This window comes from Pezoporus occidentalis, unplaced genomic scaffold, assembly GCF_034315485.1.
Source record: "Pezoporus occidentalis ecotype Australia unplaced genomic scaffold, CSIRO_AGI_Poc_V1 ctg20, whole genome shotgun sequence".
Classification (NCBI taxonomy): Eukaryota; Metazoa; Chordata; class Aves; order Psittaciformes; family Psittacidae; genus Pezoporus; species Pezoporus occidentalis.
Window position 1 is genome coordinate 8,169,854 of NW_026913856.1, and position 14,283 is coordinate 8,184,136.

Here is a 14,283-nt window from a genome sequence, read left to right on the forward strand (position 1 = left end):
TTAATCTCAAAAGTGTTATATTCCAGAAGTTTTGTGAAATATGTGGCCAGATAGAGGAGAGTCAATGTTCCCGCTGGGGAACAGCTTAGATAAGGGATGGCTTATCTGCTGTTAGACCTCAGAGAAAACTCACATATGGAAAATGTTCTGCAACTGGTTTCTTTAGCTTCACTTTTCTCAAATTACATTTTTATATCCCCCCAAAAGACAGATATTTTGTCATTCTCATCACTTCTTTGCTAGAGATCTCCTAACTCCGAAAGTGACTTCCGTAGAGAAATATGAAGTTTGGGAATTTGTTCATAGGGTAGTCACCGTCTTAGGACAAATTTAAGATTAAAACTTCTCAGAAGATTTATTTCAAGGCATTGCAAACAATTCAGTACAACTTACTCTGTCTCAAAATCTTCAATAGCAGCTGGGTAATGGCTGCACACTGTGTTAAAAAATCAAGGCCCGCATTGATCTTTACCAGAGCTAGATCAATAAGAACAATTCATGAGAAAATAACTGAAGGAAGGTGTTTTGATTCAAGTTTAAATGCAGGTTACTCTCAGCACAGTTGTCCTTCCTTTTATTTTGTGTTTTCTCTCCATGTTTCTGGTGAATTTAATACTGCTGACAGCTGCTGAGCTAATAGCCCTAGACACTAAAGTGCTGTCTTCCAGCAAGGGTGTAGCACTGCAGAGGAACAGCTTTGTCTGTTCACTGTAAAAGCCTTTTCAGAGCCGTTGTGCCAGAGAAGTGAGGGGATGGTTTATAATACTGACTGTGAAACACACTCACTTTGTTGTGAAGCAGCTCATATGTAAAAAAAGAAAGAAAAGTGGGAGTTTTTCCTCAGGGAAATGCTGTAAATACCAGCTTGGGTTTGGGTTTCGTGCTGGCTTTTAACAAAAAAAAACAAAACCTGTAACCAACCTCATGGAAGAGATAACAGCTGGGAAAAGCTGGTGCTTTTTTCAGCTTTGGATTTGGTATAGCCTGCTGTATAGGGTGCAGACACAAGAATCTGAGATGGAATCCAAATCCAGCTTGTGCTCTAACCTGTTTCGTCAGTTTGGGCAAATCGCATCTCTTTGCTTCATGAAAAAGTAGGGTGGACAGGTGTTGTAATAGATAGTTTACCCCATCCTTCTCCCTGAGATGAAAACAATTCTCCCTAATCTCTTCAGAGCAGATGTTTTACTAATTTCTTGTTAAACAAAAATATCCGATAGTGATTATTCCGCTGCTTTCCTAGGCAATTTGTTCTGGTGCTCAACTCTTCTTACCCTTAACCCAGTGTCTAATTTCTATTGCCTTTTCCAAGATGTAAGCTCATTATTTCTTGTCCTAGACCCACTGCATGCAGAGAGGAACTAATTCCCTCCTGCTTTGCAGCAACCCTTTGCATATTTGAAGACGATATAATGTCTCCTTTCAGTTAAGGCTTCTCTTTTTCAGGCTAAATGCTTTGTAAAGTGTTCTAGGACTAGAATAAAAATGCTCTGCGGGCTAGATCTTTAAGGGGCTCTGTTCCAGCACAGTCACCAAGTTTGAAGCAAAAGCAGCGTTTTCTCACTAAGGATGGAGAATTTGGGTGGTCCCAAAGGCTTTGTCCATTCTGTCATTCCAACTGCGCCTAACACCTTTCTCAAATCCAGACTCACCAACTGTCTGTGCTGTCGACACGCAGACATAGGCGAAGGCTGACATGACATGAGGAGGGAAAGGTCAAGTGAGTCTTGGTGTGGATGTAAGTTTTCCTTCTCACAGTCTATGCAGATTATTTATGAGTGGAAAATGTGATAGCCCAGCCTGTCAGCAGATACTCTGATTGTGGCTCTTCCTAAGCACCATATGGATGCTTTCAGCCTGAGCTGCAGCCCTGCTAACAGTTGGTAGTGTGGATGGAAACCATGCGACATGCAGTGCTCAGTACTGTCAGCCCTGCCACTGGGACTGTCCACCCCAAAAACAATGCTATGTGGTTGCACCAGGGCCTGCCATAGAATCATAGCATGGTTTGGGTTGGAAGGGAACTTAAAGCTGATACAATTCCAACACCCTGCTATAGGCAGGGACCCCTTCCACTAGACCAGGTTGCTCAAAGCCCCATCCAGGCTGGTCACACAGCCTGCGGCAGCCCCTGGCATACAATTCTGAGAGCGTAGTGGAATTCCCTCATCCCAGGAAACGTGTTTTAAAAGGCAGTTGTTTAAAAAAGGAAGAATTCTGTTGAAACAAAACCTCGGGATTGCTAGTTTAACTTTCAGATGTATCAGCCTTTTGATGATCATCCACAGTGTCTCACCTGGTGTCCCTGGACAGTGATGTGATGGACAGAGCATTCATAGACCTTAGGGCTGTTTTTCTTCCCTTGATTAGTCACATCTTTAATAGCCTCATCTTCTAATTATACAAGCACCGGAACTGGATGACCCTGAATCACAAACTTACGTGAGGAACACTCATTCCAGCGTGTGAGAGCAGCATCACTCTTAGCTTCAACGCATCATCCCACCCCCAAAACCCCTGATAATCTCTATGCTGGTTACAAAATGGTCCTTCTCCCTGTACTCATAAGGGTACTGCTGGCTGCAGCTCCCTGTCCCTTCAGCCACAGAAGCTGGATTATAAAGTGAGATTGTGAAGCCCTATTGCTGCAAAATCACTCTTGTATTTCAAAACACGGAGCCGGGAACATATGTGAGGGAAAGAGAAAGAAAGGCAGCTGAAAGTCTACAGCCAACAGCTTGTGTAGGAAAGCTGCTAAAGGAGGAAACAGTTGGGCCTTCTTAATCGCGATGCAGTTATCTGCAGGGTGAACACAAGCGAAGTTGGCTTCCGAATGAAGTGGTTGTGATCCAATCAATTCCTGACAAACCAAATGAGACGGGGTGCTGGGCTTCCAGGGGAACGGCAACACCTGCCCCTAAAAGGTTGTTCCCTGAACTAAACTTTACCATGGCCTCATCATGCTAGAGTCTATGGTGGTGGGGGCAAAGTGAAGGCAACTCAGCTTTGTATGGAGGTGAACTTGCTTGTTAAGGGGGGACATGGTGGGCCTCTCTGAGATGGCCATGGCTGTGTGTCACTGTGGGGGTACAAAGGCAGGATGCTCTAAGGGGGCCGTGGCTGTGTTTTCACTGTGGGGGTACAGGGGGTACAGTGACCATGCTCCCTTGAGGTAGCTATGGCTGAGGGGCCACAGTGGCAGTGCTGAGGAGTCCATGGCTGTGTGTCACTGAGGGGGCACAGTGGCAGGGCTCCCTTGAGGTGGCCATGGCTGAGGGGGTGCAGTGGTAGTGCTCTCAGGGCGGCCATGGCTGTCTCACTGAGGGGGCACAGGGGCGATGCTGAGGTGCCGTGGCTATGGGGGTACATTGGCAGTGCTCTCGGGGCAGCCATGGCTGTGTCACTGAGGGGGCACAGGGGCGATGCTGAGGTGGCTGTGGCTATGGGGGTACATTGGCAGGGCTTTGGGGCAGCCATGGCTGTGTCACTGAGGGGGCACAGGGGCGATGCTGAGGTGCTGTGGCTATGGGGGTACATTGGCAGGGCTTTGGGGGCAGCCATGGCTGTCTCACTGAGGGGGCACAGGGGCGATGCTGAGGTGCTGTGGCTATGGGGGTACATTGGCAGGGCTCTCGGGGCAGCCACAGCTGTGTGTCACTGAGGGGTTGCAATGGCAGTGCTCTCGGGGCAGCCATGGCTGTGTGACTGAGGGGGCACAGGGGTGATGCTGAAGTGGCTGTAGCTATGGGGGTACATTGGCAGAGCTCTCGGGGCAGCCATGGCTGTGTCACTGAGGGGTTGCAATGGCAGTGCTCTCGGGGCGGCCATGGCTGTGTCACTGAGGGGGCACAGGGGTGATGCTGAGGTGCCATGGCTATGGGGGTACATTGGCAGAGCTTTGGGGCAGCCATGGCTGTGTCACTGAGGGGGCACAGGGGTGATGCTGAGGTGGCCGTGGCTATGGGGGTACATTGGCAGGGCTTTGGGGCAGCCATGGCTGTGCGTCACTGAGGGGGCACAGGGGTGATGCTGAGGTGCTGTGGCTATGGGGGTACATTGGCAGGGCTCTCGGGGCAGCCACAGCTGTGTGTCACTGAGGGGTTGCAATGGCAGTGCTCTTGGGGCGGCCATGGCTGTGTCACTGAGGGGACACAGGGGTGATGCTGAGGTGCCGTGGCTATGGGGGTACATTGGCAGAGCTTTGGGGCAGCCATGGCTGTCTCACTGAGGGGGCACAGGGGTGATGCTGAGGTGCCGTGGCTATGGGGGTACATTGGCAGGGCTTTGGGGGCAGCCATGGCTGTGTGTCACTGAGGGGTTGCAATGGCAGTGCTCTCAGGGTGGCCATGGCTGTCTCACTGAGGGGGCACAGGGGCGATGCTGAGGTGCCGTGGCTATGGGGGTACATTGGCAGGGCTTTGGGGGCAGCTATGGCTGTGTCACTGAGGGGGCACAGGGGTGATGCTGAGGTGGCCGTGGCTATGGGGGTACATTGGCAGGGCTCTCGGGGCAGCCATGGCTGTGTCACTGAGGGGGCACAGGGGTGATGCTGAGGTGCCGTGGCTATGGGGGTACATTGGCAGGGCTTTGGGGGCAGCTATGGCTGTGTCACTGAGGGGGCACAGGGGTGATGCTGAGGTGCTGTGGCTATGGGGGTACATTGGCAGTGCTCTTGGGGCAGCCATGGCTGTGTCACTGAGGGGGCACAGGGGTGATGCTGAGGTGGCTGTGGCTATGGGGGTACATTGGCAGTGCTCTCGGGGCGGCCATGGCTGTGTGACTGAGGGGACACAGGGGTGATGCTGAGGTGCCGTGGCTATTGGCAGGGCTTTGGGGCAAACACGTCTCCGCGCCCGTGCCGGCCCCGCCCCTCCGTGACGCCCGTTGTCAGCTGACGGCGAAGCCGCCGGTGGTGGTGGTGGCGGCGGGGGGGCGGGCGCGGGCACTCCGGGCTGTCCGCCGCTGCCGTGCAGAGCCGCCGCCGGGCCCGAGGCCGAGCCGCCGCCGCCGCGATGCCCTCGGAGAAGAGCTTCAAGCAGCGCCGCAGCTTCGGTGAGTGTTTCCCCCCGCTCCCGCCGCCGCGGAAGGGATGAGGCGGGGCCGGGCCGCTGACAGGGCCCTCAGGCTGCCCCGCCGCCCTCCGGGCCTCGTCGCTCGGCTGGCGGGGCAGGGGCAGGGGCAGGGGCAGGGGCGGAGGGATCGGGGCAGGTCCGTGTGGGAGCCGCGGAGAGCCCCAGACACGGGGGTGGCTCCCGCTGACAGCGGGGCTCAGCGGCCGGAGCGGGCCCGGCCGCCCCGTCCGTGGCGGTGCGGCTCCGCCGAGGGCTCCGCGGTGGCCCCGGTGCTGCGGCGGAAGGGGAGTCACCGCCCTGCTCGGCCGGCACCGGGATGGAAACAACCCCCGGGCTGGGCTCCGCTCCCCGGCGAGGTGGGGAAGCCTGGGAGCTTCACTTGTGCCAGGGCTCTGTTCTGGATGTCCGGAGGCGTGAGCGAGCTATGGAGGCGGACACCGTTGGTGTGCCAGGATGAGCTCTGCGTCGGGAGAGGGGCTTGGGATGAGGAGCTGGCATCTCCGAACCATCCGTTATCGACCGCAAAATGCCCAGGAGCCAGGAGACATCACTTTATGTTGTGTGCCAGGAGCTGGGCCCGCCTGCACCTCCCGACGTGTCTGCTCAGCGCCCGGCCGTGTCTGTGCTATTGACAGGAGAATTAAGCTCCGCTTACAGCTCGGTGCTTGGCTCCGGGTGAGGAGCTCTCTACCCGAGTGGACTGGGTTGTATGCCTCCTGTCTTCATTTAGTTACTGAAAACTAGCAAGGCATCAAAAAGAGCTGTGTAATGGTGGCTGGGGAAATGAGATTAGTCCCTTTCTAGAAGGAACAGCCTTGATAGAGCCGTGCCAGCACTTCTGTCTGTGCTTAGGATGGGACCAGAGCAAGCAAAGATCTTGGTATCTGTTCATGTGTGTCAGTGAGGGAGGCTGAAATGCTCTGAGGGTAACAAGAACTGGCAGCGTAACCTATTTCTTCATGAAGTATGAAATCCTATACGTAAAATTGAATTGGTGGAAGTAATTGATCCAGATTTTCTATTCCTTCTGCCTTTGGGTTAAAGGCAAGCAGCTTAAGAGAGCTTTCTGATGCGCCCACCCTTTGCTGTTCAGTTGAGCGTAAGCCACTCTCTGCATAGAAGCAGTGAGAATGTCAATCTAGCAAAGTCTGGTTTTAAGCTGCCCCTTTTCTTGGACTCCTCCAAAACTGTTGTTGACCCCATTGCCTGTCAGCAGCCTCTCTTGCAGGTATTAAGTTCAGCTAGGATGGCAGCCAAGCAGTTGCCACTGCAACTAATGTCGTCAGAGAGCAGTGTTTATCTGTGGCTGACTGAAGCCTGATTTTGAACACACCATATACAATAATCTCAGTGATTTGTCCGGTTTATGTTCCTGCTACTCCAGGGAGTTCTGCTGAATAACATTGCTATGGACAAACCTGTTTCGATTGCAAAATTAATCAAACCTCCCTGTGCTTGCTAGGCTGACGGTTGGTCTCATTTACTCGCCGTATCTTATGTTTCTAGTTAATCTTAAAAAGTATTTTAATTAGCTAGTAATCTCTGCCTCTGGCCTTGAAGTGTTAATGCTGGTCTGTGAGAGCGTGGCTCACGCTGTGGGATGCGAAGCAGGATGGCTTTCAGGTTCTCACTCCTGCAGTCAGGTGAAGGCTTTGCATGCTCCCTGCCTTAGTTCAGCTTGATTCATCTCCAGCTCAAAACCGTGATTCACGTGAGTTGCATTTCCTTAACCAGGCGTCTAAAAAGGCACACGGATGTGTTTCATGCACCCAGATTCAGTATAGACTAATGGAGAGCTGAGTGATGTTACTGCTGAGTGACAGGACAGGTAATGTGTCCTATGCATTAACATACCAGAAAGGAGTCGGCCTGACGGGTGCTGATCTAAGCTCTTCGTCTTCCACGAGAGGCACGTCTCCCTAGCTGAGTGTCTGTTAAAGCTGTGATGCAACATTAAATCTCCTCACTGAGAGGTGTTTATAAGATGGAGATGGCCTCGAAAGCCCTGACCTGCTGAAAAGGACCAGAGAGGTTAAAACTGAGTTTGCTGAATCTGAAAGTAGGCAGGGTATAAGCAGATGCAACTGCCTCTGAAAGCAACTGTTCCTGTTTACTTTGCTTTGGACATGTACTTTAGCCTGGTTTATAATATCTGTGCTATTAATATTTACGTCTGAGGAGAGATGAACTTTATCCTGAAAACTGGCACAGGGAGCAGTGCAATGTTTAGGTACAGAAGAACCTGCCAACAGCTTCTGCAACAATGAGTGCAGCATAATCAAACCAGAAAACTGTAATTGGTAATACTAGAATGGACAGGGTAAGCTGATGCTGCCAGGCTTAGGCTGGTCTCAGCTCTCACTTAAGCGTTGACTACCTCTTCTTCTGGGATCTCACAGACATGTTACAGAAGACTTAGTCATTAACTTGGGTGGTGTAATTTGGTGCCATAAATTTACGAGATTAAATGTCTGCTTTAGTGGGCAGAAAATGAGGGGTGTGTGGGGAGGAAGCTGTCTCCTTCAATGCTTTCTAGGAGTCGCAGGTAGCATGCATGCAGTACTTGTCACCTTGGGTTAAAGAGCAAAGTGTCATATGTCACAGGAGAGGTTTTACTTGTGACAGTGCTTTTCCATTTGGAAACTGCTTTACCTGAATTTGCTGTTGCTAACATGCAGTCCCCCTCTTCAGTGGTGGAGAAATAAGGTAATAACACCATTAAGTGTGGATGTAAACCAGACTTTTTTTAAATCTCTTGCAGAGCAAAGAGTGGAAGATGTACGACTGATTCGAGAGCAGCATCCAACTAAAATACCAGTAAGTCTGGTTCTGTTTATTTTTCACTTCAATTTCCAGTCTCATATTCCTGTTAGTAGTTAGAAGCCTGTAAAAGAGCTGTCCAAACAGGTGAAAGTTTGGCTGCTCAGGGTCACTAAGCCTGGGTTTCAGAAACATTCTCAAACGAGTAGCCAGCAGTCAGTGTGGCAGAGCAAGGTGCTAGCTGGGTCTGGAGGAAGTTGGGTTTCCTGTGTATTGCTGCTTCGTGTTGTAACTTCAAAGAAAACCACGCCCCAGCTGAGCTCTGAGATCCTCCTGAGTGTTCAGCTCTCTTCAGTGTTTTTCTTCTCCAAAAGAAGAGTCTGCAGGGGCTAGCCAAGGAGATGACACAGTAATGGAGAGACAGATCTGCCTTTCGTCACCAGTCTGTACTGAGAGGGGTGGAAATGCTTGTCTTTGGGAAATGGGCTTGTCTTGAGGGTCCAGAAATGCATCCTGGCTATCAGACCCTTCCACCTCACCTTAAAGAGAAGATCAGGCCTCACCTTCTTACTCTTCTTTAGCTGGCAGCTCCAAATGTTGCCTGTATTTTTGTTTTCTTTCATTTATGGCACCGGAGAGGTTACAAATGCAAAGTAAAGCATCCTAGGAAGCAAAAGGCATGGGTTGTGTTATATTACTAAAGAGTTCTTTGCAGCTGGTGGGCTTTGTGTGATGGCTGTCACCGTGGTAGGCAATAAATGCTTAGGGCTGGAATAGGGAAGGTCTTAGGAGAGAGAACTTGGTTGGTGGAAGAGAGAACTCTATTGGATGCATCAGCCTTTGGTACTTAGGGGTGAGAGCTGATGATCCCTGTGAATGGAAATTCTGCTGTGAACAGGCTGCTTGCAAACTGTCTGCACTTCAGAACAAGTTCATTCACAAAGCAGTCGTTGCCTCCATGTCAAGTAGAAACCAGAAAGTTTTCAGCTTCTGCTCAGCTTTAAAGCTGTTTCATCTTGAAGCTGCTGCTGCTGTTTTACTGTGTTGTTGGGCATAGGAACAAGTTCTATTTTACAGCACAGATTTGTTTGACTTTTCTGGAATGCACAGTTTTCCCAAGGCCCTTTCCTAACAAATCTTTCCTGACAGAGGATTGCTTTTTCACCCACCTTTCACAGATCACTTCACTGTAGTCCCCAAGCTCTGTGACCACAGATGGAAAGACAGTGATTTATAGCAAAACTCTCATTTTAAGTCAGCCGTGGACGTATTACTAGCAAAAATTCAGAGCGACCTAATGAACTTGGTGAAGATGCAGTGATGCAGACTCCCAGCGATGGCAGAGGCCTGCTGGGATCTCTGGAGGCTTGCTGGGGTTGCTTGTCTGTGTCCTAACTTGGATCATTGCCTCATTATTATCATTAGCAGCTCTGCATGAGATAAGATGTCAGTGTCACGCTAGCTGGTACATCTCCCCATGCTATAAACATCCTTTGCCATTGGAAATACTGTCTATTGGTCATGATATGCCTTTTTAAAAACAGTGGTGTATTTTTTCCCAGCATTTGTTTACACTGCTATAAGGAAGCCTTTGTCTGAAATCATTAAATATTGGCTTGCTATCTCTTCACCTGAGCAGATTCTGAATATCCACACATCCAGGCCTCGTGAGCGTGGAAACGATCCAAGCGGATGGTATCACATTGCTACCCTTGCTTTAAAAACAACAAACCCCAAATGGCTGTGGAAACAGGAGTGCACGAATTCTGAGATCATTTCTTAAAAGCAGGAACTATATACAGTTGCTGGGCAGGGTGCTGCTTAAATTGGCAAATCTGCAACTTCCTTGTGAATTCAGTAGTTACTACCTAGCGATCTTGACGGAATTAGTGGTTCCTGCATGTGCTGTCTTGAGTCTAAGGAGGAGAAAGTGCTCTCCTTTGAGGCTTTATAGCCTACAAAGGTAGCTTTCTCTCATCTGTTAGAGCTACCATGGGAGGTGAATGGAATCATGTACTAATCTGGAGGTGTAGTTCTTAGAAAGAGAAGATCTTAAACTGGAGAAATTCTAGCGAAAACTGCTTGGATTGGCAGGCTTCTATAGCAGCCAAAGTCCCTAGTCAGCCACTGTAATGTGTTACAGTGAAGTGTGCTTTATCTTTTATTGGGTTTCCTTGTTGCTGGGTAATTCAGTGCTAGATGAAATGACTCCAGCAAATGAGCTGTTCTAAAACTGCTCTGAAGCTGTGATATGTACTGTTAAAACCCTGTTTGTTCCCTCTTTGTGCAGTGACTCTTGTGAACAGCACAAGAGGAGCACATGAAGATACTTGTAATTGTTGCTTTTCAGATGTGAGAGGCTGCATTCACAAATGAGGGGAAATGGAGTTCAGCATAAATGCTTGTACTTTGTTTAGAATGGAGGGGGGAGATGAAGGCACCGGACACCGCTTCTGCCTTTCACATCTTCAGCTCCTTTCTTTTTTGTGCTTCTCCTTAGGTGATCATTGAAAGGTACAAGGGAGAAAAGCAGCTTCCAGTTTTGGATAAGACCAAGTTCCTGGTGCCAGATCATGTTAACATGAGTGAGCTAATCAAAATTATCAGGTAATATGCTTTGGTTTCAGTGTAAGATGAATCAGCCTAAGATTATGTTTATTTGTTAATTCCCCACCTGGTGTATGCATTTGGGAGCAACACATAGAAGATTCATCTCATGAGCCCTCGGTATCATCACTGGGACAGACTGGTGTTTTTCCTTTGGCTTTGCTTGGGGAAAAAACCAAACCTCTGAAAACTGCTGTTAGTCTGCTTTCAAGAGACATAACTGTCTCCCAGAGATGTAGGAGAGAGTGTGGGGCCATGAATCCCTGCCTAACATGGGTGCCTCTGACCCAGGGCTTCAGTGCTTCCTGCTTGGCTATTTTAGGCTGCCTTCCTTTCCAGTGTTCCTGCTGGGAGTCCCTCTCTGGAGTGCTTGCCTCTTCCCACCCACTGGAGGGGAGTGTGGGCTCCCAGCCAGAGCTCTGAGCTGCTGCTCAGGGTTGATGTTGGCTCCCTTTGATCCTGAAATGAGGTTTTCCTCAATGATAGTATCAGTGTCTTTTTGTCCAAGCTGTTTGCAGACCACGGCTTGAAGACTGCTCCGCTCGGGATGCTTGAGCTTTGCTTACAACAGAAGTCAAGGAGGAAATAGGCATGGAGTGGATGTTGTGTGGTCTGAAACTGTGGTCAGAAGTCCTGCTAGAAGTGCATGTCTCCTGGCTTAAAGGAAAAGCTGAGTTCTCAAGTGGTAAACTTGGAAGTCAGCAGCAAACCAGAGTTTGCTTTTTCATTGGTCACGGTGTAGCCCGGAGCTGGTTCATGGAGGCCACAAGCTACAAAAACTGGGAGTTGTCCAGGTTGTCCAAACAATCCCCTGCCTCCAGGGCCTGTACAGAAACTGCCTGTAACAAACAAGTCCCAGCTCTTACATGAGTAAGAAAGTGAGATAGGGCTTTGGAAGCATGATCCAGATTGCTTAAGTCTGACAGAATTTCTCATGGAACATTAAAGACCTTGGGCAAAGAGATCAACAGCAATTGATGGAATTTTCCCACCTTTTTGCTCTGGCTTTATTGTTAATAGATAACTTGGCACCAGCTGGACTTGGTCCTCTGCCAGCCCTTCTTGTTTATAGCAAAGCCTGTCCTTCCCAGTCCTCAGGTAGCTGCTGCCTTCTCCCAGCCTGCTGTCCCTGAAGGTTTGGACGGGTTCCTCTTCAGGGAGGCTAAATAAAGCCTTGTTCCCAGCTGCTGCTGCCCCTCAGCAGTGAGCAGCACTGTGTTGTTTCCTCCTTTCTTTGATTGCACCTCTACATAGAATCATAGAACAGTTAGGGCTGGAAAGGACCTTAAGATCATCTCCTTCCAACCCCCTGCCATGGGCAGGGGCAGTTGTCTAACCTCCTCTTGCTTACTGTGAAGTAAGGTCTGCAGACCTGCTTTCTGGTAGGCATCTTAGCAGAAATACCTGTGTCCCCCCCCCCCCAAGTGGAATGAATGATCCCAGAGGAATGCTGAAGTTAGATGTTTACTGTGCCACACAGTCTGTGCAGTCTGTTGCTCTCTGCCCTCCCTATGAGGCTTCTCCTGGGCAGGATGAGATGAGGGTGCAAGGTGCTCCGAAGGTTAAACACAGGCTGTTACTGAGCTGGTGACAAAGTGACTTTAACAGACCCAGGGCCTTCACATGGAAGCCCTGCCCGGCCTCCCTGCCTGCTCTCTCAAGGTCAGCTTGGGTTTATGTTTCCAGTGAGATGCTGCTGAGCTAAGGTGCGAGCCAAAGGGCCCACAGGCTTTGCATGCTCCCTGTTTGTCCGGGGATCACCTTGGCTTCTCCTTTTTCCCTTCAGTTTAACACCCTTGTCGAGAGGAGCTTTCCCAGAGGAAGAAGGGCTCCTGCCAGTGGCTATGTCTGACTGCACTGAGTAGGTGACCTCAGTAGAACTTGGGGGTGGGAAGCAAAAGCCTTCTCCAGTGGCAGAGCTGCTTTGGGTGGGGACATCTTAGAACTGCTGCCAGCGGTGAAGGACTTTGTTTTGCTGCCTGTTGTAAAGCGATGCCGAGTCACCCCTGTCACACTCCTTCCCCCTTTGCTCCCCTCACCGACAGGCGACGCCTGCAGCTGAACTCCAACCAGGCGTTCTTCCTCCTGGTGAACGGACACAGCATGGTGAGCGTTTCCACACCCATATCCGAGGTGTACGAGAGCGAGAAGGACGAGGATGGGTTCCTCTACATGGTGTACGCCTCTCAGGAGACTTTCGGAGAGCAGTCTTCTGTCTAAGAGCGAGTGGCTTCTAGCCTAGGATTCTGGTTTACCCTTGGCCATCACCCCCACTCTTCCCCACACGCACCCCAGGGAAGGAAATGGATGTCACCTATGCTCTCAGTACTTTAGCATAGTCTTGCTTTAGCAGGTGTCTCATCTTACCTTGCCTTGTTTGTAACTATTAAACAGTACAGACGAGCACCTCCAGCTTTGAAACCTGCTGTAATATTCCACACAGGCACATTTGCATTTCTGGACTTTATGAACGGAACCCGATCGTGCATGTGACAAATTGCAAACAAAAGGGACACTCGATTGACTTCTAACAAGCAAACAGGCACCAGGGAGGAGCTAAAGTGTTTCGTGTGACAGTTTTTTGGAAAAATCTCCCTTTTATTCCTTAAAACTTTCTTTAAAAAAAAAAAAAAAATAAATAATGGGAGGGCTTCTCATGAGAGCAAAAATGTTTTAATGTTCCACAGCAGAACAGCTCGATCAGACTCGTGCCAGTGCTGCAGCGAGTGAAGGCGAGCGCTTGGGGTGAGCTGGGGGGAGTCCAACTCTTTTTATCTCTTGTTTTTTGTGGCACCGGAAGTGTAGGAAGGGTGCCAGTATCTGAAATACTCATACCAAACACCACAGCTTTATTGTAGTTTTAGGAAGTGTTTTAACTGTAAAGTACACACCCGGACAGGTAGCACTGAAATAAACTCCAGTCTGTAAAGAATTCCCAGTCCCTGTGTTCAGTGAAACACGGTTTTCACCATGAGCTCGCTTCCAGAAGACTTCCCCCCTCCCTAACCTGGAGTTTTGCTGTTCCCTTGAGAGGAGGAGGTAGTGGAGGGGCCCACTGGGGATGCGTGTGGCCAGCCATGGAGCGGGACAGTGTCTCCTAAGACACGAGCAATGCACGTCCTCGCTCTTCCCATTGGCTTGGCAGGGCCCTCCATGCTTTGTTGTACTGCTCCCGTTGTACCTGCCGGTGGCATTACCAGCCCACGCTGCCCAGCCAGTCTGGCACTTGTTTGGGTCAGGGAGAATGGCTTTTGGAAGCGGCTCAGGCCCAGGAGCTGCTGCCCAGTCGATGAACAAATCCTTTTTGCCATCACTGATGTTTCCTGCCACTTGTATGGGGTTGGGACGATGCTGGCGTTAGGCCTGACCTGAGACAGGCTTTGCAGAGGAAGGGTATTATATAGGGCTGGTGTTTGTCCTCTGGAGTCGTTGTCAAGTGAAGCATAGCAGGATGAGATTACTCGTGTATATTATGTGTCTGTAAACTAACTGCATCTGTTACTGGAAGCTAACTACTATAACTGGGGAAAACCAAGCAATACTACTGCGCCTCGGCACTCTAGCTCAGCAAGGTGTACACTTTTTACTACCTACACCTCTCTGCATGCATCTCCTTCACAAGGCTGACTGACTTGGGATTTTTTTATTGTTTTTTTGTGTTTGTACTCCAATGTAAACTTCTAAATGCAGCTTGTTCTATGTTTAGTTTTTGTTCGTGTAAGGAATTGTTTAACTCATAACTGACAACCATACTTGTAATTACAACGTGATTGACTGATACTCCTGTACAAATGTTGCTTTTTTAAACTTAATACAGTGCTGATACGGATGGATTACATCCCAA

At 49.7% G+C, this 14,283-nt stretch overlaps 1 protein-coding gene across 1 annotated transcript; it reads left to right on the forward strand.

Moving 5' to 3' along the window:
* Window positions 1-4,903: 4,903 nt before the first annotated feature.
* Window positions 4,904-14,283, forward strand: LOC134163504 (microtubule-associated proteins 1A/1B light chain 3B). The gene is made up of 4 exons (XM_062618377.1): window positions 4,904-5,052; window positions 7,834-7,889; window positions 10,333-10,439; window positions 12,485-14,283. The coding sequence occupies exons 1-4, from the start codon at window positions 5,013-5,015 to the stop codon at window positions 12,657-12,659; spliced, it is 378 nt and encodes a 125-aa protein (XP_062474361.1). The 5' UTR covers window positions 4,904-5,012; the 3' UTR covers window positions 12,660-14,283.

Excerpts from the sequence above, each read along its gene's own strand:
- LOC134163504 (XM_062618377.1), top strand. The coding sequence starts at position 5,013 with ATGCCCTCGGAGAAGAGCTTCAAGCAGCGCCGCAGCTTCG. Across the intron at positions 7,890-10,332 it reads AGCATCCAACTAAAATACCA|GTGATCATTGAAAGGTACAA; the intron begins GTAAGTCTGGTT and ends GCTTCTCCTTAG. Across the intron at positions 10,440-12,484 it reads GAGCTAATCAAAATTATCAG|GCGACGCCTGCAGCTGAACT; the intron begins GTAATATGCTTT and ends CCTCACCGACAG.